General features: G+C 34.6%; 2 protein-coding genes across 2 annotated transcripts in view; one reads left to right on the top strand and one right to left on the bottom strand.

Annotated features, from left to right (window-relative positions):
• The window catches only part of LOC126974096 (actin-histidine N-methyltransferase), a 51393-nt gene that overhangs the window by 6253 nt on the left and 20070 nt on the right, over positions 1-25070 (top strand). The window lies entirely within an intron of this gene.
• Positions 723-24042, bottom strand: LOC126974062 (uncharacterized). The gene is made up of 5 exons (XM_050821446.1): positions 23569-24042; positions 7241-7915; positions 5090-6419; positions 2275-2841; positions 723-1853 (listed from the first exon to the last, which is right to left on the bottom strand). The coding sequence occupies exons 1-5, from the start codon at positions 23713-23715 to the stop codon at positions 1357-1359; spliced, it is 3216 nt and encodes a 1071-aa protein (XP_050677403.1). The 5' UTR covers positions 23716-24042; the 3' UTR covers positions 723-1356.

The raw sequence follows: 25070 nt of genomic DNA on the forward strand, positions 1-25070 counted from the left end.
GATGTACTTCTTTAAGAGGAAAAAATTAAATGCTTGGTTAGGCTATGGACTCCTATTTTACGCCGTACGCTGCGTCACAATGTACTGTTGTGGTCTCTTTCACACGTCGAGCCTGGCGTGTTGACGCCGTACCCGGCATCCGAACACCGTGCGCCGCGTCTCTAGTTATTTCGAAACATTGCAGCGTGAAGGTTGTCGCTCGCGTCACACAAAATGATGAGGTTTGATAAAGAAAAGACGAGATGTTGATGGAATCAGCAAAATCTTACAATGCAGTGTTATGATAAAAGTGACACGAATTATAAAAACAATATTTATAAGTATCAGTGTTAGGAAAAAAATTGTGATGCAGTCGGATCTCCTGATAAGTGCCTCTTATTCTTGTAACAAATATACCATTAAAAGATTCACAAAATCCATCGCGAAAACACTACGCACGTGACCGCTGCGTCACGCCAGACGTATTGACCGCCGACGCTGTGCGTTGTGTCCAGACGTTTGAATCCACGTAATTGAACGTTGACGCGAACGCCAGAGGCCGCGTACGGCATAAAATAGGAGACCATAGCCTTAGTGTGAATGCAATGCCCAAGGGCATCAGCATATTACATTTATTTCTTCAAAAGTGGGCTATGAGAATTATATAAGTCAAATTATTGTACAAATTTTTGTGAACGATTTTAAATAAAAAACATCGTTATTTTGATTGAAAAATAAAGAAATAACAAATAAAAAATATAGTTTTTTATTGTAAATTTTAATTATTTATTGCACTTGCTACATAATACTGTAGTAAAATACAATAATTAAAGTAACTTAGCCAGCTAAGGAAATTATTTTACAGTTATATATTGAATTGTTTGTTTAATAAACTCTAATTTCATTTATATGGCGTATTACCAGATTATTACAAAACTTACTTAAGTAATATTATTAATTTAATTGACAATACTTTGATTTTTTTGGGACAGTATATTGATGTAACTAATTGTTGCTTATAACATGAATTTTTTAACCTTACTTTACCATATTGATTTTAGTTATCCACAGGAGTAATTCTATCAAATTCTTTCAATTAAATTGTTTTTTTTTGTATCATCATTCCACAAATAATTCTCTGTGAAATACCTACTATATCTCAACTTATTACAAGCCCCAGAGTTACATATTACAATGAATTTTATATAATTATTAAACATTTTAATCTGTAATAACCTATTAATTTCAAATTACCTTTAAATTTGTCATAGAACATCAAAATACAATAATGAAATAATTTATAACACGCATAATAATATGTTGGCTATCACTTACATATTTATCAGTCTAATCTTACAAATAAAAATGCATTACTTATTATTGAAATGGTTTCCTTAGACTGTCCCACATGTATTCAGGTGACTCAGCTCCATGGTGAGGATCAATCGAATCTATCGCATAGATGTTTGATGAGAGCATTGGACTTTTACTTCGCGTGCTACTATTGTTCTTACCCTGTCTGTTCTCAAACACAGGACTCGGTATTCGCTCTTCATGAACACAGTTTTTAGTTTCTAAAATTTTACTCTGCTGTTTCCATTTAAAGGCTGTATATGTGAGTAAAAACAAAACCAGACCTAAACCAATAATACTTGCCGTTACTACAGTAACTGATTTTACGTGGCTTGACGTGTTTGTAGTCGGCGGATTCTTCGTCTCAATGTTTTCTAATAGTTTAACCTCGACGTTTTCCTCGCTGGACGATGCTGCGTTATTGTCTTTCATATGTTGTAAGTCTTCTAAAACGATAGCACCATCACTCTTTGCGTCCTCTTCAAGCAGGATTTTTTCTAATATTTCCGATTTAGCCAAGTCTAGAAAGAAAGGTATATAATATATTTATTGTTGTTTAACAACTATTTGGCATATGATTATTAGTACGCGAATGATGTGTGTTGCTGAGTGTTTTACTCCTACTCCAGAAAATACTGATGATGATCATCAAAATCATCAACGCCAACAACGTGATCACCAAAGCAGTGACAGGAACGTTGCTGGGTGTGGTGTTGTGATGTTGGAATTGATGGATTATTGTGCGCTCTAAAGTCACCCAAGAAATATCCGATTCGCAAGTTAAAAAATCTGTAAAATATGTATTGCAGTACACATACAAAGTTAGACAACATTCGCTTATAGGCACAACAATAGCATCAGTTGATGCATTCTCATTGAGTTTAGAAAATACCTACACGATAAATTTGTTGACGACGGTTAAAATATTTCTGAAATACTTACGACGAGGTTTTAGGATTTCTGGATCTGCAGATTGGGTCCTATTTCTACGTACTAGTTCAAATATATCGTTCCAGGTAACTAAATCTTTATCTGACTTTAAATGTCGTCCTTCTCTTGATTCATTGTGTAAATTCATTAAGGTTTGGTCTTCATTCGTATTCATTTTATCATTACTAGAACTCTTTCTATCATGTAATTCCTTATTTTGAGTAATGTTATTAAATAATGACATTATACCCATATTTTCTCCGTTTTCATTAACGTTATTGCCATAGTTCATCACTACTGGAATATTTGGAAAATTTTCGTGTAAAATGTTTGCATCTATACCTGATGCTTTAGAATCATGCAAATTCGCATCTAATATCGCTCTCAATGGATATGTTTCTTTGGAAATTGGCTCTATAAATGATTTTGATAGAAATGGCTCAGGTGGATTTGGTTCCTTAGAGGCATTATGGAATATATCAGCTAAATGAACATGGCTGGACCCTCTTTCCCTATGTTGTACTAATTCATTTAGAGTCATATTTCTCTCCATGAGTATTTTAGAAAGTCGAGCATTGGCTAAAAAATAAAAACAATACATTTTATTATCAAACTTAACCATAGTGTTTTTTATATGTAATATAAGAGAGGACAAACGGGTAGTTAATAGCTTCACGTGATGAAGAAGATGAAGAGAAGTGACGAGGAAACCGTCCATGGACATCCGCAATACCAGAGGTCAAGAGACGTTGAGTATATGCTCTAAGCTTCAAGGTACCGGAGTTTAGCGGTTTAGGAAAACTGCAGCCGGTAAAAGCCATTTATCTTCTCAAAATTGATTCCTTTAGAATTCTTTTTGATGTCATTTCTAATAACTACTAGATACTACTACCGCTTCGGAAACAAATGGCGCTCTGAGAGAGAAGAAGCGGCGCAAAAACTCCCAGCATTCTTTTTTTGCGCTCTTTTCAATAAAAATATACAAAATTGTACAGTCATTTCTATCGCTTTAAAATAATCACAATCTAGTCCCAGGCTGTCCCATCATTAAGATATTCAGCAGTATAGTAATAGGATTTACGACAGAGCCATTTTTTTTAATAAAACATTTAAATTTATTTATAGATAATGCCTGAACAGTGGCTGGGACTTTATTATAGAAGTGTATACATTTACCCTTAAAGCTATTATGTATCTTATGAAGCCTACTAGAAGTAGTTACAAGCAATCCCTTATTTCTAGTGTTATAATAACACTAGTAATTGAAACAACAAAGGGTCTGTGCGGGGCTAGAAGGCTCGCAAAACGCGTGGTTGCAGAATGCCAGATGTCGACGTCGTTCATTCGTGGTCGCATTTTCACGTAATGTCCGCTGGTGAAATTCGGCTGACGGTGTCAACTCTCTGAGTACTCCCCACTGTTTTTATGTATGAAGACATAGCTAATTGTAATAGATTCAACATGTGACTATTTACGATTAAAAGTATCATTGTTCGTGCGATTTTTTTTTTCTGAATTCAAATGTGACTTAATCCAGACGAGTCCTTAAATCATTAGATGAAAATGTGCTAACAGTGAAAAATTTATATCAAGAAAACAAATGAATCATAAATTTGATTGATAGTTTTTTACTGTGACGGGGTATTTAGTGTCGATTAGCTAGATTAGCTAGTCGCTGGTTTTCACTGCCATAAGTGACAGGCGACCGAATACCGGGCTCCAAGTGCTATTGCTGCACCACGACAACACGCCTGCATACTCAGCGCTAAAAACAGAAGACTTACTGGTTGAAAAGGTTCTAGTACCGTGTGACTTCTTTTTAATCCCCAAACAAAAAAAATCAACTGAAAGGTGTCTGCGGCAGATTGGAAAAAGTATTTTAAAAACTAGTGTAGACACATGAGATATATACTCCAGGGAGAGGCTCCTTTGCACAGGGTGCCGGCTAGGTTGCACAGCGGCGCATTACTGTGTTTCGGTCCGAAGGGCGCCGGAGATAGTGAAATTACTGGGCAAATGAGACTTAACATCTTATGTCTCAAGGTGACGAGCGCAGTTGTAGTGCCGCTCAGAATTCTTGGGTATTTCAAGAATCCTGAGCGGCACTGCATTCTTATGGACAGGGCGTATCAATTACCATCAGCTGAACGTCCTGCTCGTCTGGAGCCTTATTTTCATAAAAAAAAAATTTAGGCTGCTGGATAGTATTTTGAAAAAACAAGAAGAAAAGAAAAATCTCTGATTTAAGATAAATCTCATTTTTGTTTAGTAGGTATCGCACCATGTTGAAATTTTTCGGAAACCGTAATTTAATATAATATAAGGGAAACCTGTTATTGGCATTATTATTGTAAAATATTATTAGTTATTTATCTATTATGTAATATGCTGTTGGTTTTCTTAATAAAATAAAATAAAATAAAATAAAATAAAATAAAATAAAATAAAATAAAATAAAATAAAATAAAATAAAATAAAATAAAATAAAATAAAATAAAATAAAATAAAATAAAATAAAATAAAATAAAATAAAATAAAGTAAAGTAAAGTAAAGTAAAGTAACGTAACGTAACATAAAATAAAATAAAATAAAATAAAATAAAATAAAATAAAATAAAATAAAATAAAAATAAAGAAAGAAAAAGAGAACACGACGAATTTTACGTTCCTAAAAAAGTCTCTAAAAACTTTCTTAAGTGCCTATGCATTTATAAGTGCATATGCGGTAGAAGATGCAGGGAAAACCCACATCTCTACGCAACGCCAAAGAATCAAGCCGATCGGATAGTGTTGTATAAACATTTTTAAAAGAACTTTAAATACTCACTCTCAGTGTCGTTTAATATTTCTTCAATTTCATATTTAGCTGTGTTCTCTCTAATTGTTGTTGGCGGTTTCGTTGCAGTTGTAGTCGTCTTCATTTTGGAAAACTTTGTCGTTCTGTAATTATTGACCACGGATTTTGTGTACAGATTGGTTGTTAAAGTTGACGGTAAACTGATTTTTTCTTCGTCAGAAGGCGATTGAGATTTTGTTATAAAATCTGATACAGGTATTACATTAGCTATTCCGCTAATATCTTGAATTGGAATATCTGATGTCGATTCGTTTGATGAATTCTTTTGTTTCATCCGTTTTTTCTTTAATCTGTTTCCTAGTGCTTGTCTTCTTGAATTATAAGAATTGATTGTTGTTCTCGTTGTTTTGGAATCATCTAAAGTAGTGGATTTTTCAGATGTTGTACTTGCTTTTTCTTCTGTTAAAGGTGTAGTCTGAATTATATCTACTTGATCAATAAGAGATGTTGTGGTATTTGTTATGTTCAATTCACTTTCGGAAAATATTGTATTCGAAGTGTCTTGTGTGGTTTTTATTAAAAGTTCACTGGAGTTCTTCGTTGGAGAAATTGACACATCATGATCTGTAATTGAATACTGTTCTTGAGCGCTAATTGGTTGTGTCAAATCTAAACTTGTTGAGTTTTCTTGAGAACTGGACCAATGTACTGATGGTTCATCCATTCTTGTTTTAACATTAGAAGGCAATAACTCCATCCATTCTGTTGTCGTATTTTTATTCGATGTTAAAGCCATAAAATCGCGGCTTAGCTGTCCTTTATAACCGATGGCATTTAATGGTCGTCTCCTAATTTTCCGCCTTGGTTTAAATGGATACCGTCGTCTTGTAGTTGGCTTGAAAAAGGTATCATAGTCGATCTCTTCTGTTGTATGTTTTGGCATGGATGTTGTTAATATCTCAATTACTTCATCTTTTTCTTTTATTCCTAATTCTTCTAAATCATCAGTCACACTTATAGTGGTTGTAGTGATGAATTCTATATCTTCGTATCTAGTATTGTCTTTCTTTTCTTCCATTTCATCTGATTGGCCTACTAATATTGATTCAGTTTCATTTTCAATCACAGATGTTGGTTCAGTGTTTTCCTCTAAATGAATGACTGAATCCGGAGTTTCTTCATGAAGCTGTTTATAATTATCCATTTGCCTATTTGTGATAAGCTTAGAAACTGCTTCTTCTTTTCCTTGTAGTAAATCGTGCAAAGAAAGGTTGTTTTGTTGAAGTATTTCGCTTAAGCTTTTTCCGTTGGATCTCTTTAAAATTGCCTTCAACGTTGAAGGGTCAATGGGTTGATTTCCCTGAAACATCATAAATTCAGGTTATATGTTAGTCTTCAATACAAATATTTATTTGAATATTTAATTTGTACTTACTATGAAATTATATTGAAACAAATTTAATGTTTATAACTTCGACTTTCAATAAACCATCTCTAACGGAGAAACAGTGAGATGGAAAAATAAAGCAAACCCATTGTTAAGGTAACTAATTTTAATTGAGAAGTCGTAAGCAGTCATTATATCGTTAAATAATTATATATTTATACTCAAATACCTTTGCCATCAAACATCGACTCGATATAGAAACACGCGATAGAAATGGATTCTCGTAAGAAGAATGAAGAATGGTGTGCGCCTATCTACATTGAACAATGTATCTTCTACCACATCAAAAACTACAACGCCCCTAGCGGTTACCATGGTACAAATTGATTATTTTATATTAATCGCTAGTGCTAGTTACGTATACCACATATATTCTCTAGTCTACTAACATTGTTTATATTTGTGCAATACACATTTGCAAGTGAATGTTATTTACGAATATTCAACAATAAAGTACCGTTTTTATTATTTCCTCTTCTAAGGATGGGGACTGAACTAGTTTTGGCCTATAATTCTGCAACTTAATTTTCTTACAAATTGGTATTAGTTTGTTCATACTTTTAGCTATTCTTCTTGCTATTTCGTATGTTTTGCTCGGCGCATATAATTTTGTCTGAAGATGTTAGTTGTAAAATAGTTATTTATTATAAATCAATTTACTAACTGTGAATTTGAGAATAAAAGTGATATATTTATTCAAACCTTGAAAATAAAAGTTAAAATTTATGCATTACCTTTTCTCTTGCTTTCTCTTTCTCTTTTGATACCGGAGTTGTATGTTTCGTTACCTGTTGGCGAATCGGCCTTTTTGCCATTGTTAATTCGGGTTTTTGATGAGTTTCGAAAGAAAATTCAGACATTGAATTTATAGATTTGTCGTTATGTGTTTGCGCGCGATTAATTTTACCAATATATCTAGTAGATTCTGTGGAGCGATCGTTACTTGTTTCTTCTGTACTAAAATGTGTTTCGTCATGTCTATCTACTATGCTTTTGTCGTTTACCTCACTTGCGTCATCTACTGAAGCATTTTCATTGTTTTCCCTAACATCGTCTGATCTTATGTCATCAAATTCACTTAATCTTGGCCTATTTTCTGCAAGTTTAGGCTTTTTACGTCGATGGCCATATCTGGTTTGTCTGCGACCCCCGTTTCTATGTTCTATTCTCATATTCTCATCTATTTTCCCTCTTAAATCTGGATGGTTGATGAAGTATTGATGGGTATGAGGACGTATGTCTCCCCGATACTGTCGTTCATGTGTAACAAAGTCATCGTCGGAAGTCGTGGGTCGACGTTTCCTTTTATGTCGCGATCTTCTGTATTTAGTCCCTCCGTCCGGTGAGCTGTTATAAGTTTGCTCCAATGGTGCAATTAAAATTGGATCTAATTCTGACGCTCGCCAAGCCTGTAAAAATAAAAAATATATATCAGACGTAGTCGAAGATTTGAATTGAATTATCAACATAACTTTCAATGAATTTCATCTATGTTTACAACAAACCTAACGTTAAGTGTCAATATAGTTATTAATCATCCTAATCAAAAGCAGATACTATAAGTACTATATTTTTATTACTGCTCCAAAAACTCCACTGGGACTTCACGTATGATCTGACAATCGAAACGCATCTTTCGCCCGCCGTGTGTCAGTTAACTTCGAATTAGTAAAAATACGACAAAAAATAGGCCTATATATACGAAGAAACGAAACAATTTTAATTTTCCTGCCAAAATCAAGTCTCAACCAGTTTTTCTCCTACCTGTTTGCTTATAATTAATGTGACAGATTGCAGATATGCTTATCAAAAAAAAAATAAGATCAAAATATGAAGGGTTATAAGGTTAAAGGCATATGTAAAGGAATCAAACTTCAAAAATAGCATCTATATTATTGGACTGTGAAACCATTTACCTATATAAGTGCCTGAATGATAAAGCAAATGTTCTCTGTAACTCTCGTAACAGGCTTCGTCGTGCCCGCTTTAATGTCATTGCTTGTGGCGGGGATATGGGACGGGTCGTCCCCTTCCCTAAAATATGGTTGACGGAGGCGATGGCTGGCTTATGAGTCATGCTCGTGAACGGGCGCTGCTTGTGGTGGCAAGATGATCCTGTTGCCGGAGGCTCGGATTCAGATTCTTAAAAGTTATTATATATAATATATATTATTTATAATCGCTTATAAAATGCTCACAGAATACCTTTATTTATTTACGGTGTGTTTGAATGATTCAGCTACTGTACTCAATAACTTTGTATTAATTTACATTTACTTTTTCGGCTTACTCTTGTAAGGCATTGACTATTTGACGTTTGAGTATGTTTGTTGCACTTTACATATTATATTATATTGTAATCGAAATGATTTGTAAATCGAAGAAAATGTAAATCATAATATAAAAGAGTGGCAATGAGTTTCTTGCTACTTCTTCTCATTAGCTCAACCCTTTACGAAGTAGCTGTAGATTCAATAAGAAAAAAATTATTTTTTTTGATATTCATAAGTATCATTTCCGTGACCTACATGATTAAAGTGATTATGATTTGATTTAATTTACCTATTGTGCTTCTCATTTACTTTTTTTATTATATTTTTGTCATTTTAATACTTAATACGGAACCCTCGGCGCGCTAATAAAACTCGCAATCTGGCCCTATTTTAAATTATTCTGTTTAATACGTTTAAAGACACATGGGAAATTTCTGCGTACTTAGGACATTTTAATTTAAGCACCTGAACAAAACTAATGGCAAAGATTTTTATGTTATAAGTTGCGAAATATTTCTTTGTGTTTTCATCTTTAAGCCTGTTTCTACCATTATAGTCGAGGCCTCCTTAAGCTGTCCCCATATATATTCCTATCTTGGGCTACATGCATCCTTTTTGTAGAGCGCTTCTTCCCATGATGGTCTTTATGATCAGGAGCCTTCTTTTCTTGCGACGTGACAAACCCATGGCCACTTTAGACTTTTTGCTATACGTTTGACGACACAATTAATTTCAATTAAAATAGGAAATTAAATCACTTACTGAACGACAAAACCTTCCACCCATTCGGAGATGTGTGCCTCATACCTGAGAAGAACGGCCGTATGGAACTCAGCGGGCTTCTTATTTATTTTCTAATAAATGTTGATACAATCAAATTTTTAATTTCATTAGCCTGACGGCCGTCGCTCCATTCCTAATCGGTGGTATCATTAAGAAAGTCATTTATGTTATAGTAACTTTTACCACATAAAAATTCTTTTGAATTTTGTATTAAATTTGATATTTTTTGGGATCTTGTTGTAAAAGTATCGTCCACGCCCCACAAAAGACTTACTAACTCGACTTAGCCGAGTAGAAGGTATCATTGCCTTGTATTTAAAACGTATTGCTATTTAAATGATATTTTCTTTTGTGAGAGACCCAGGTTTCGGTACAGTATGTGCAGTAAGTACAGACAGAATGCACAGCTCAAATAAACAATGCAATCCTAGTACGCAAAGGACATTTTTGCGTATAAATATTAAAAATATTGAGTCTAATTTTCGCCTTCCAATGACTGACACAAAAATACGGGTTACACAATAGTGTACAACACTATTAGGCAATGTAATACATAATTTTGCCTAATAATGCGTGACGCGTAGTTATCAATAAAAGTGTTATCTCATCGGCCAAGAAAGCTGCTAGAACATGTGATAATGACAAGGAAAGTTGAAAGTGCCCGGACAGGTTGTCGGCTTATAACTTGACCGTAAGCAGTTCTGTGTGATGGTCCATGTAACTTATGTAATTGTGTTTGTGCGATATTGATTCTTCCGCGTTTCGATGAGGCGTGTTAACTGTATAATTGCAAATCAGTTATTTAAGGTTTGTCGAGATTAAAATTCATGGTTTGGCGTTTTTGGTGGAACTTAAAAGGTGAACTTAAACGTTAAGATCTCTCTTTCAAGGTATCCTGGAGGTCCTTACTATTTATTTTTAACCGACTCTAAAAAAGGAGGAGGTTCTCAATTCGTCAGTTTTTTTTTATGTTTGTTACCTCAGAAATTTGAAGTGGATGAACCGATTTTGATAATTCTTTTTTTTTTGTCGATGTCAGCCAAGGTAGGTTTGTAACTACATACATAGTTATAGGTGAGATGTGCTTGAGTCGCACGCGCGACGTGAGGAGTTGAGAGCGGGGCCGCGGCGAAAGGACACCGATTCCAAAAATAACAATAATCGGAACTAGAATCAATGTGATTCTAGTTACGATTATTTATTAGATTGTAAGAAAATACGCAATTATTTTTATATTTTTTAGTGCATATTATATCTATTGTTTTGAAATAGTGTTTTTGAAGTCGGTAGTATTTTTGTTATTTTTTTTTTTTCATTTTATGAACGTAAGAGATGTTATCTCTTTATGATTATTGCCTTAGAAGTTCTTCCGTTACTCTTTTTTCCATTTCAGTCCCCTTTGCATCAATAATCTATACTTCCTACTAATATTATAAATTTGGAGGAAACTGTGTTTTAAACATAAAGTACACAACCAAAATTTATTAAATTTCGCACAAGGGGTAGTTTTTCAAGTTGGAGGAGTTATTAGGGAACCTTATATAGAATGCCGGATGAATTTGCAGAAGTTTGATAAAAGATAAAATGTATGGGTAAAATATTTATAATTGTACAATAAGTTTTTTTTTAAATGTTCACTTTTCACAACCTGTGGCATAATTAGGGTCCGTAAACTATCATTGAATTGTATTATTTCGTTTAAATAAATTTAAATAAAATATGTACTTTTAATTGATTAAAACGCGTATATCTTTCTCTAACTGTATTTTTACATTAGGTTTTTGCGTAAAAGTTACGTGACCTTTGCAAATTACATTTTCGGCGAGTCTCAAATAATAAAAATGTAAATTTTACGCATAATTTAAAAATACGGTTATAATTACACGCGTTTTAATCGTTTTCAAAGTAATTTATTTAAATAATTATAGTAATACTCTTGTTACTATATTTATCTTGAATGAATAAGTGATTGTTTCTGTTTAAAAAAAGTGCCAGATTTCCGTTGACTGGCTTATTACATATTGTGTTTTGCACGGGTTGAAATGTTACCGGAATTTTGTAATAAATATATTCCGGTTCTCATCAGTAGGTACCTATATATCGATTTGGTGATGCAGCAAATGACATCTCAATACATAATCCGTGATGAAGCGTATTGTTGTCTCTATTAGCACAATGAGGGCTATATTTCACTGGGACGACACGGTGGACTCAACCAGTCGCGCCACAGTGGTGTAAGCCAACAAACTACACACCATACGGACACCAGAGTCATGACGCAACCAAACGGAAACCAGTAACTCTCTTGAGGCTCGGTATTCACCAAAGCGGAGAGGAGAGGAGAAGAGAGGTGATTAGCCGCGAAACGGCCAGGTTATTTCCACCAAAGAGGAGATGTGTGGTAGGGACGAGATGTGAGCTGTGAGAGCTCGAAATCAGTCAACTGATCTACGAAAGGAAGACGTCATGTCGTTACAAATGTTATATTTTAAATTGCTTGTGGAAGAGTAAACAAACTTAACTGAAAATATTATAAAAAAATGAAATAAAAACCGACATCATTAACAACAAACACTTTATTACCGACTATATTATGTTAATGTAATTCTATAAGAATATTTTTGAAGCCTCCTCCATTTGAGTTAATACTTCGCTGAACTACTGAAGTCGGTTAAAAATACAGAAGGAACGAAAAGTGTGCGAGACGCGGGGAACGGGCCGCCCGTCCACCCGCTACAGACATCTCACAACTCCGCTCTGCCGCGCCGCTTGCTCGCTCGCGGCACTAAATCAAAGAAAATTGAGACTCCTCTCCTCTCTGCTGGATCCATTTCCACCGAAGCTAAGCGGAGAGGAGATGTGGAAATGACGAAATCTGATTGGTTATCAATACGCATCTCCTCTCCTCTCCGCTTTGGTGGAAACCGGGCCTGAGAGCTGTATACATTTTGTTGGTGGCGGTGACTGGTTGTGCCTCCGTGGTGTTACGGTGAAATATAGCCCTTATAAATGCAATATTGATGATATGTATTTACTTAATTAACACCAAAGTTTATTTGTGATGTGAAGCAGTCACGAATATTTTAGATTATTGTCAGCTTGTGTTTTAACATTTTTCCCAGCCTGTATTACAATTTCTATTACAATTAACGAACAAACCACGTCTTACCTGAATCACTCGTCAACGTGCGCACGTGTCTGAGACCGTAGTATTCAAAAAGTAGGTCAAGTGCCAGTGGGAGGCTCCTTTGCACAGGATGCCGGCTTGATTACGGGTACCACAATGGCACCTATTTCTGCCGTGAAGCAGTAATATGTAAACATTACTGTGGTTCGGTCTGAAGGGCGCCGTAGCTAGTGAAATTACTGGGCAATTGAGACTTAACATATGTCTCAAGGTGACGAGCGCAATTGTAGTGCCGCTCAGAATTTTTTGGTTTTTTTCAATAATCCTGAGCGGCACTGCATTGTAATGTGTAGTGTGTATCAATTATCATTAGCTGAACGTCTTGCTCGTCTCGTCCCTTATTTTCACTAAAAAAAAGTGTGAGTTGTACTGACAAACTAAAGGCTTCCTACCATCGTACAAGGTAACGCTTTGTATTTTTAATATTTAACAAAAGCAAAGTCGCAGATGTCGTCAATCGCATAGCAAGCCAACCCTAGGGCTGGTAACGTCGTGATCAAAGTAGTCCTGGTGCAAAGACTGTGTTAAAGTGACAACCTTGATAGCAGTAGCACAGATGCGCGAGAAAGATGATATAAAACTTGTTACGTGGGCGAACTAGATGGATGTATCCCAAGATAAGATAACATGGCACCAGACTGAAAGAATACCTTTATTTGCGTGGCGGCCATTTTGAAATGCGCAATCTCTATATTTTCGCATAGGTACTGTCAAAATTTCAATTAATAGGTAACCAATTGGGACAAGTAGAGTTAGACTTTTGGGAATGTAGCGACTGCCCTCAGGCTATTAAATAATAAATTTTATTGTACAATATTACAACTTACCGCTCGCACATAAACCTTAGAGGGTTTGCGAGTATGTCTTTATTATTATATATATTAAGATAATTTTGTTCATTGAATAAATAAATAAATAAGCATAATTTTTATGAAAAAAAAGAGCGCCCGCTGCGTTTCTTGCGTTGTTCTTCTCAGGTCTGAGGCATACTTTTTAGAATGGCTTGTAGGTTTTGTCTTTCAATAAGTGATACATATCCTATATTGAGTAAAAATGTTTGAATTTGAATAGAAAATACTAGCGTTAAGACAATCTGACAGCGCGATAATGCGCGACTTATTTTGATTTGTCAATATGTACTTAAGATAGTTGTTTAATATTAAAAATACGAAGGAGCTAACGCCAAACGTGGTTGACTGTTTTCGAATTGTCAATCAAAATCGGTAAAATTTATGATAGGTTCGTGTTCTTTTTCTACTTTGCTGTCCGTTAAAGATATTCTTCTCTCTTTAACGCTGTGTTCGATACGCTAGTACTAGTATTGTACCTCAGTCTATTGCTTGTGGCATATGAGATATACAAATGATTTAAGTTTTCTTTAGTGTTAATTCCTATGCATTAGCATATGAGATACATAGCTCATAGACAGTAGACGGACACCGGAGTGTTAGTAATTATTTGACATTATAGTTCACGATATTTGATTGCTTTTTGCTAGATATATAGGTAGTTGGCTAGAAATTAGATCGGCTACGGACCCTCCTAGTAATGTAGGTATAATAATGTAATAATGTTTAAATAAAACACTTTTAAAGGATTACAACGCATGTTATTGTAACTGTGTTTTGCCAAAAACCATCTGTCTACAGCTAATACCACCTCCGCGGCAATAAATGGCGCTAAACTTCATAATAACATCAATGACAAATACTATCTTTGACTCATTTCATCTGCAGTCACCCTGAAAACGAGACCTGGAAAGGTCTTGAAATGTCGGGTTGACTAAAATAAAAAAGTAACTTTTACGCAAAAATCTAATGTAAAAACAAGGTTACATGCGTTTTAATCCTTTAAAAGTGTTTTATTTATATGTGTAACACTCGCGTTAATCAAAGACTGTTAACACGGACGAGTAAAACAAGAATTACTCCGTGTCTTCTTACATTACAGTGAGGCACCAAAACAAGCCGGTAAACGCTTAAATACATAGCCCCATACGCATACACTTACACTAATACAAGCCGATCGGCCGCCATTATGAGATTTGCCATCGTCTGTGACAGATCAGTTTGCGTAATAATGTTTTAAAAGTGCAGTCGTGCGTTCTGAAAAAGTGTAAAAACAATACTGTAAAGGTATATTTGTGGATATATCTTATATCTTTAAACGAGCAATTCTTGTATGTATATATATATAATCTGAATCTCGGAAACGGCTCCAACGATTTTCATAAAATTAAGTATGCAGGGGATTTCGGGGGTGATAAATCGATCTAGCTAGGTTTCAATTTAAAAAAAATGGTTTTATCCATGTTTGAATGAGAAACAGCTACAATAACATTAGAATACAAAGGTAAATTTCGCCACTATATACAAGACTATTATAGCTCAGATGGGACATTGGGTGATCCGGAAAGCAGAAGACCCCGGTTCGAATCCAGATATCCTATTAGTTTTTTTTTGTTCAAGTTTTGTACATTCTTAAAAATCCGAGCAAGGCTCGGTCGTCCGGATATTGACTATTTAAGGGAGAAAAAATTGTTTATCTGGTAACCGCACACACACTAGTATAAAGGTGCTTCACTTGCTAATATCACGGCGCGGAGTCCTTCTTTTTTTACTAGTCCGTGCTATGTAATAATGTTGTAGTTTGGGCACGGAGAGTCTAAAATAACTGATATTATTTGTATCTTGAAAGCATCGGCATAACTATTGCGAATTCCGATCTTTTGAACATTCCTACTTTTACCTCAACGCGACAAATCAATGTTATATAATAAACTAGAGACCTACAAAAATATTTTGTGAAAGTTAAACAAGTATTAAATTTTCAATAATAAAATTTACCGCGGTTTTTATTACTACTGCAGATATATTATGCAATACGTTATTATAATGACTTGATGTAATGTTATAATATGATAATAAAGTAAAGTAACAGCAAGTTAAATGTGGTAATTTATTTAGCCGTATAATATAGCGTTGTTGTTTAATTAAGATAAATATATTAAAAGTCAGAGCCGAAAATTATTTGATTCCCTAGGTCAAACTAAAACTTATTCATTATTCTAAAAACTAAATAACGAATTATTATTAATATCCGGACGACCGAGCCTTGCTCGGATTTTTAAGAATGTACAAAACTTGAACAAAAAAAAACCGGGGTCTTCTGCTTTCCGGATCACCCAATGTCCCATCTGAGCTATAACAGTCTTGTATATAGTGGCGAAATTTACCTTTGTATTCTAATGTTATTGTAGCTGTTTCTCATTCAAACATGGATAAAACCATTTTTTTTAAATTGAAACCTAGCTAGATCGATTTATCACCCCCGAAAAACCCTGCATACTTAATTTTATGAAAATCGTTGGAGCCGTTTCCGAGATTCAGATTATATATATACAAGAATTGCTCGTTTAAAGATATAAGATAAGATATTATAATCAAATAGTTACAGAACATTATTCCGTATCTGACCATCTACACCAGGGGTGCTCAAGCTCGAACAGCTGGCGATATACCTCAAAATTGTTAGACTACGATCGATCTACTCTGAAAGGCTTCAAGTATGTGTGATGAAGGATTGTCGCCTAGGTAGAATGTCCCGATGACATAGATATTAGTTTTGCGCACAATAATATGCATTTTTTTAGTCAAGGTTAATGTAGGTGTGCTCTAAAATGTAAATGAAAAAAGTCATAATTATTCAAAATTGCGAGTTCATTGGTTTTTACAAAACAAACGTGTTCTTATATCTAAAGTTCTAAACTTAACTAAAGAGTGACTTTGGATGTTCAATCTGCATGACACTGCATGTCCTGAGTATACATTTCATAAGATGGTACGTAATTACCGATTTCTAAATATTATTATTATTATTAAATAGTTCTATAACGGATTTTTTTTCGAGATCGACTCAAAAAGCACTCACGATCGACCCTTTGAGCACCCCTGATCTACACTGTACAGTTATAATGTTAAAAAAATAATGCGTTGATTGGTTTCATACAAACTTCAATGCTTAGATAATTTATACGTCTAGATAAACTACCAGTGGCTCCTTTGCACAGGAAGCCCGCTAGATTATGGGTACCGCACCGGCGCCGTGTAAACATAACTGTGTTTCGGTCTGAAGGGCGCCGTAGCTAGTGGCATTACTGGGCAAATGAGACTTAACATCATAATATGTCTCAAGATGACAAGCAATTGTAGTTTTTCAAGAATCCTGAGCGGCACTGCATTGTAATGGGCAGGGCGGATCAATTACCATCAGCGTCCTGCTCGTCTCGTCCCTTATTTTCATTAAAAAAAATGTGACTGCTGTGAACACGTCGCAAACAGTTCAGCAACACACGAACGCTAAAACAAAGTGACTGGCGTATCGCGAGTGTAAGACGTAGCTTGTCATGCATACTAAATTAATACACCGGACCTGTTTTCATGTGTTTCCTAACAACAAGAGGCTCTATCTAGACAATGTATCTATTATCTAAGCTTAAATGAAATATTCATTTTTAAATCATAAAAGTTTTCAATGAAATGATACTAATAATGAAATCAAAGTGACATATCGCTTATAATGACCAACATAATGTTATTTATACTTTAAATCAACTTTGTTTCTATCTTTCTATGTAACGCAATCTTTGAACGTGAGTTTCATCCACTTTATGATGGCTCACTTACTCAATAGTCTGCGAACGTATATGGGAAGCTGTTGACAATAATATCATACCTATTCATCACTTTGGTTTTATGCCTTAATCAATATCAGCGGGATAATAATAAAATATACCTACGATGTAAGTTTTTTTTTAAATGCACACATTGACAACATCAAAATTCGTCAAAGATTATCGAGCTGTCAGGTCGTGTATACGCTAGTATATTTTAAGTCTAAGGGTAAAAACTGTTAGAGTTTATAGGGTATTAGTACGTACTTCTAAAAAGATGCTCTCACAAGTGTTTTGTTTAAATCCAACACTTAATAATAATCGTTTTAATAAACGCGTGTGATTGTAACTGTTTTCACATTAGACTTTCGCGTAAAAGTTATTTTTAACTCGGTGTTTCAAGACATTGACATTTCCTGATCTCGTTTTCAGGGGGACTACAGATGAAATGAGTCAAAGATAGTATTTGTCATAGTTGTCATTATGAAGTTTAGCGTCATTTATTGCCTTGTTCGTGATATTTACTGTAGACAGATGGTTTTTGGCAAAATTTACTGACAGTGAGGACACTGTTCTTTTTGGTATGTGTAGTTATGGATTTTAATTTAGAGATTATTGGATCCCAGGTGTTAGATAATTTTAGACCATCTTCTTTATTGCAATTTGGTTGTTTTTTAATTTCAATGGCTCCACGTACCAGTCTTGGGAGAAATCTATTCTCTTTTACCATAACTTTTTGTTGGTCGAACCGGATGTAGTGTTTAGGGCGGTCTGTTATGTGTTCACATACAGCTGACTTAGAGCGACGTCTGTGTTTGATATCCGCAATGTGTTCTTTAAGTCGGCTTGCGATATTTCATTTGGTTCTCCCAACGTAAAAAAATATAAATTTCACGCAAAAATCTAATGTAAAAACACAGATACAATTACACGCGTTTTAATCCTTTGAAAGTGTTTTATTTAAATGTGTAACACTCACAAAATACTATGTTTGGTGTTGTTGAGTAGGTATAGGCGGTGTTGGTTACTCATTGTCAGCTCCCTTGAGCAGTGGCTCTCCCATTCAATCAATTTAAATATCGTTTGTGAATAAGTAAGTCTCGATTATAACTATCGGATCGAGTCTCCGTTATAACTGTTATTAATTGTTAATAGTTTATATCAATTACGTTGATTGCTCTCATGGCGCGCTCTACTTATTGTGAAATCACTAACGCTTTCTGTAAACGAGTCTCTTGACAAGTTCTGTAATATGCATATCTTAAGGAACTGATTGGAAACTCACTTTTATTCATAACGGAAAGACAAAACAATGGATCAAAATGCTTGTTGATACTATGTTAAAAGTATTAAATTAATTCACAAAATTATTGTTAAATTAAAGTGAAAAAAACCAATGCTATTCGATAACTACCAAATGTGAAACAATCAGAAGATAAGGTCATAAATGCTAGATTCTAAAATTGGAATTTGTAGATTCGAATTTGGGAGTTAAAATATAATGCTTTCTACTTTAAAAATATTTAGCAATTTTACGGAGTCTAGCAGATGGCATCGCGAGTTTATAAAACCACATCTATTACACCATCCCGAAAAATAATTTTAACTTTTGGTCTAGTATTGCTATTAGCATGTTATCAAGTATTTGGATAAAAATTACTTAAAGAAATAGGTTGCATTTTATATAAATTATTTTAGCGGTATACATTTTACGGTGTTAAAGACCTCAGTAGTAATAAAAAATCTCGGATAACTTTCATATTATGTAAGTTTAAGTTGAATGAATGCGACGATAATTAGTTAATTTATGCTTTAACGAGAACAATTATTACTGACGTGACAGCTTTCTCATGATTCGTATGATTATCGATATCGATAGTAGTTCTATTGAAACAAGAGAAGGCCGTCCGTTCAGTAGTCGACTGTCTACATTTCACGGGTTCGAATCCTGCTTGGGCATGTCGCTTAACTCATTTACTTGGGTTTTCTAGCAAGGTAGGCTCAGTAGTTGCGCTTTTGTCCGACAGTACGACATAAGTTGTATGAAACGCTGCTTGCTTCTTATATGCAATCTGTAGAGTGCCTACCGTAGGTAGTAAATTAACTTTAACACTAGTGCTATATTTATTTAAGTTTATAACAAGGTAGGCACTGTCTAATTGCCTATATGATATGCACGCCCGTGGTTGCTGCATCCTGAGGATCATTATTGTGTTGTTTAGTATTATTTAATAATAAAATCCATTTATTTCAGTGATTTCGTCCGCATGGAAATTCGGTTATATCGCTTTCTATAGGGAACGTATTGCCATTTTGAAAATAACAAATAAAATGGTCGTAAAATACCTTTAATTATTTACGGTGTGTGTGTATTGTTGTATCTCCTGAACTCAATAACTCTCGATTTTACTCATTATTGAGTAGTGGACGTTTGAGTATTTTTTGTTGAATCACTTATATTATATATCTTTATATATAATTCTTGTGTGCGTGTGTATGTCACTGAACTCCTCCTGTCTTCAGGTGGATTCGAGAATGGTTTAGATTCACAATTGAACTACCTCCTGAACGGCTGGACCGATTTTGATGAGATTTTTGTGTGTTCCAGTGAGTTTGAGATTTATGTGTGTCTTCGGGTGGATTCAAGAATGGTTTAGATTCCCAATTAAACTACCTCCTAAACGGCTGGACCGATTTTGATGACTTTTTGTTTGTTTCAGTGAATTTGAGATTGGTTTAGATTCTCAATTACGTCCATATAATATAATTCTCCTGCTCATGTGTATGTTAGTGAACTCCTCCTAACGGCTGGACCGATTTTGATGACTTTTTGTTTGTTTCAGTGAATTTGAGATTGGTTTAGATTCTCAATTACGTCCATATAATATAATTCTCCTGCTCATGTGTATGTTAGTGAACTCCTCCTAACGGCTGGACAGATTTTTCAAATTTAAGACGTGTGTACAGGACAACGTCTGTTGGGTCCACTATATATTATATATTGCAAATTAGGGCTATGCTAGAGCTTCCCTGCGAGATCGAATCAGAAATGAGGAGATCCATAGGAGAACCAAAGTTACCGACATAGTCAAAATGATTGCGAAACTGAAGTGGCAGTGGGCAGGCCACATAATTGGACGGAAAGATGGCCGTTGGAGCAGTGACATACTCTAATGGCGACCATGTACCGGAAGACGCAGTGTTGGTAGGCCCCCCACAAGATGCCATAAGGCATTTTTTTTTTCTCAAAATTGATTCCTTTAGAATTCTTTTTGATGTCATTTCTTATACTACTAGATACTACCACCGCTTCGGAAACAAATGGCGCTCTGAGAGAGAAGAAGCGGCGCAAGAAACTCTCCCAGCATTCTTTTTTTTGCGCTCTTTTCAATAAAAATATACAATATTGTACAGTCATTTCTATCGCTATAAAATAATCACAATCTAGTCCCAGGCTGTCCGATCATTTAGATATTCAGCAGTGGAGTAATAGGATTTACGACAAAGCCATTTTTTTTTTTTTGATGGATCGCCGGAATACGTTGGATGACGGCAGCGCGGGACCGAGCGTCGTGGAAATCTTTGGGGGAGGCTTTTGTCCAACAGTGGACGTCTTCCGGCTGATGATACCTATATTGCAATTTAAATTATATTGTAATTGAAATGATATGTAAAACGACGAAGCTACTAATATTGATTTATATGTGTGATAAAGAGTCTCTTGTCACTTCTGTTCATTAAAGCTCAACCTTTTCCAAAGTTCCAGTGATGGTAAATGTAAAATGAACAGAAAACTTTTGACTGATGACACGACCAGTGGGAGGCTCCGTTGCACAGGATGCCGGCTAGATTATGGGTACCACAACGGCGCCTATTTCTGCCGTGAATCAGTAATGTGTAAGCATTACTGTGTTTCGGTCTGAAGGGCGCCGTAGCTAGTGAAATTACTGGTCAAATGAGACTTAACATCTTATGTCTCAAGGTGACGAGCGCAATTGTAGTGCCGCTCAGAATTTTTGAGTTTTTCAAGAATCCTGAGCGGCACTGCATTGTAATGGGCAAGGTGTATCAATTACCATCAGCTGAACGTCCTGCTCGTCTCGTCCCTTATTATCATAAAAAAAAACATTTATAAGGGTCATTTCCTTGACCTTGATGAATAAAGTGATTTTGATTTGATGTGTGTGAAATACACATCAAATATAAACTTGTGTTGTCAATAGGTCGACTCATTAGGTACCTACTCAATGAAAGCAAATTCCATTTCCATCCGCCGCTTATTTCTGCCGTGAAGCAGTAATGTATAAACATTATTGTGTTTCTGTCTGAAGGTCGACGTAGCTAGTGAAATTACTGGGCAAATGAGACTTAACATCTTATATCTCAGGGTGACCAGCGCAAGTGTATTGCCAGAGTTTTTAATCCTGAGCGGCACTGTATTTTAAGGGCAGGGCGTACAATTACTATCAGTTGAACGTCCTGCTCGTCATGTCCCTTATTGGCATAAAAAACAATAAATCTATTATGTTATTATAAAAATATTATGAATATACCTTAGCAATTAATAAATACCACCAAACGCATTTTATTCCTGACTGTACCTTAATATATACTACTAGTACATTAGATATTTTATATTCCAAGCTCGTAACAATTGCGCCAAGAATTTTGTGAAAAAATGGGAAAAACTTATGTGGTGCATAAATAAGAAAGACTAACTTAATTTTAGTAATATGTAATTACCTAACTGCGTAATCCACTTTTCAGCCTCAGTTCATAAGTATCCCAGATAATCGAAGATGAAATATTTTTCCTTGGAGCAATATAAGTGTAAACCGCGGATAGATAACAAAAACTATTTTCTAAGATATATTCGGTATTTTTTTTTACATTAATTTTATATGGCAATACATTGCCATATAAAGTAATAAAAAATTTTTGGGGTATAAAAAGTAAATGCAACCGATTCTCAGACCTACCAAATTTATCATCACTACAATTATTGTATTCAATTGCCATCTTGCAACCCTATAGCGGTTTTGTGGATGGAACAGAATAATATAAGAATCGCGATACAAAAATAGTTGTAGATCGTAGAAGGGCGAAAATTTGAAGTTGTATCTATTTTTTAATGCTGCATCATAATAAAAATTAAAAAAGAATTTACAAAAAAAAAGGCGGTTGAAAAATAGATGTTGTCCGATTCTCCCTAGCCGATATGTACGCTAAGATTCACGAATATCGGTCGAGCCTTTACGGAGGTGTTCAATTACGTACACCGTGACACGAGAATTTTATATATTAGATTATACATTACATACATATACAATACTAGCTGACCCGGCAAACGTTGTTTTGCCATATAAAGTGTAATTCACGCGATAGTTTTATAAGTAATAAAATATTGCCTATATATATATTGTACATCATTTTGTTCTATTGTCAATAGTTTTTGCAGCGCACGCAAAAATACGTTTTCGATTTTACACCTTGTGTTACAAAATAGCAATTTTATTACGGATCCCTAATTTTGAAAAAAAAAACATAGCCTTCCTCGATAAATGGACTACCCAACACTGAAAGAATCATTCAAATCGGACCAGTAGTACCAGAGATTAGCGCGTTCAAACAAACAAACAAACAAACACTGCAGCTTTATAATATTAGTATAGATTATCCCCAAACTTTATATTCGTTGTATTTGGCGGAACTTCGTACGAAACTTTTGTCAAATGAAAACTTTATAAAACATCGATTTTTTCTTAAATAAAAAATACCAGAAAAATCAATAATAAAAATAAGGAAATAGCATGTAACAAAAAGTAAATGAATGTGTTAGATATGTCTCTGTTTATCATAAAATATTGCCCGTAGAATAATTATGCACGTATTTGAAATATTTATTAAATTGAAGTACTGGAAAATTTAAGTACATCAATTAATATATAAACATATTGATGATATGCAAGGTGAATTTTTGGTGTTAATTTATAAGCAGATAATTGTTAAATAAGAAATCTTACGTACGCGCTTGCAAGACCTAATTACAAAACTCCTACTGTCAAGGTAAGATAAAGATATTTTTTTTTAATTTGGAATGATTTTACACTGCGTTCATTAATAAGACAGTAACAGTAAATACTGTACCTTATCATAGTTGGATGTATCTAAATCCAGCGACCTGGCTCTCAGACCTCCTTGGGCCCTTTCGTATTCCTCTTCAGCGGTGTGCACAATGATTACCAAAGCAGCCAACGTACTCAGCAGCGTCATAGTGCCTCCAGATATACCCATATTACACAAAAGTAACACACACACAAATCCCTTTACCACTCACACAAACGTATCCTTCAAGAAAGGAAAGGAAGAAGTAAGAAAAAGGTTGGAAAGCACGCGCCCGACTTATCGTGAATGTGTTTGTAAATACCGCCTTATCGAGTGTATAGTTTTGTCAACGGCGATTAGTTTACTGGTTGATTAGTGGCGCAAAATGCGAGATTTCTCTCTCTCTCTCCGAGTTTCCCCCTTTTTTAATATTCGAACGTGAAAGTGGCTTGCACGACGAGTTGTCACTGACTGAGTTACTGAGTGCTCGAGCGATTGCTAACGTATACAAAGTGCGGTGCGTGTATCAACAATATATTTGTTTCATTTTTTTCAGTATTGTGTATACTAATTACGATCAATTATAAGATTTGTGGATTCGGTACTGTACGTAATAAAAAAATATGGCTCTGGCGTAAATCCTATTACTCTACAGCTGAATATCTAAGTGATCGGACAGCCTGGGACTAGATTATGATTATTTTATAGCGATAGCAATGACTGTACAATATTGTATATTTTTTATTGAAAATAGCGCAAAAAAAGAATGCTGGGAGAGTTTCTTGCGCCGCTTCTACTCTCTCAGAGCGCGATTTGTTTCCGAAGCTGTAGTTGCATCTGGTTTATTAGAAATTACATCAAAAAGAAGTCTAAAGGAATCAATTTTGAGAAAATGCCTTTACACACACCTACTCACATTATTTCTAATGGATTATTGTAACATCTATATTATGTTTTAAAAGTGTTGGGTTGGCATCTGTGATACAGAAATAATCGCGGTTACTTGTTTCTATGACTAATAAATATATACTACTTTGTGTTTTTAATCATTGATACATACTTAAATTACGTACAAATGAAATTTTCACGCATTTAATATGTTAATAATCATTCGTCAATAGGTACTCATAACACATATTTTTTTTTATTTATAAGAGGTATTTGGAATAGAGGTTTATGTTGAAAAACTTTTTTTTTTTTTAAAGAAAATAGGGGATAAGACGAGCAGGACGTTCAGCTGATGGTAATTGATAAGCCCTGCCCATTACAATGCAGTGCCTCTCAGGATTCTTGAAACCCCCAAAAATTCTACTAATTAATTACTACGCCTAAAAAAATCCCAGTACATTAATAAAAAAAAAATAACTTCACTGGTACTTAAAAGAATACACGTTATAAATAATAGAAATACATACGTTTTTTTATATATACATAATAATAAACAGAGTTTTTTTTTTCTAATTTTAAATAAGTATAATATGGAAGGCGTGTTGTCTGTTTAGATTATCATTTCATTAAAATTATACTTGCAAAACTAGTTGACT

The sequence above is a fragment of the Leptidea sinapis genome, chromosome 31 (assembly GCF_905404315.1).
Source record: "Leptidea sinapis chromosome 31, ilLepSina1.1, whole genome shotgun sequence".
Classification (NCBI taxonomy): Eukaryota; Metazoa; Arthropoda; class Insecta; order Lepidoptera; family Pieridae; genus Leptidea; species Leptidea sinapis.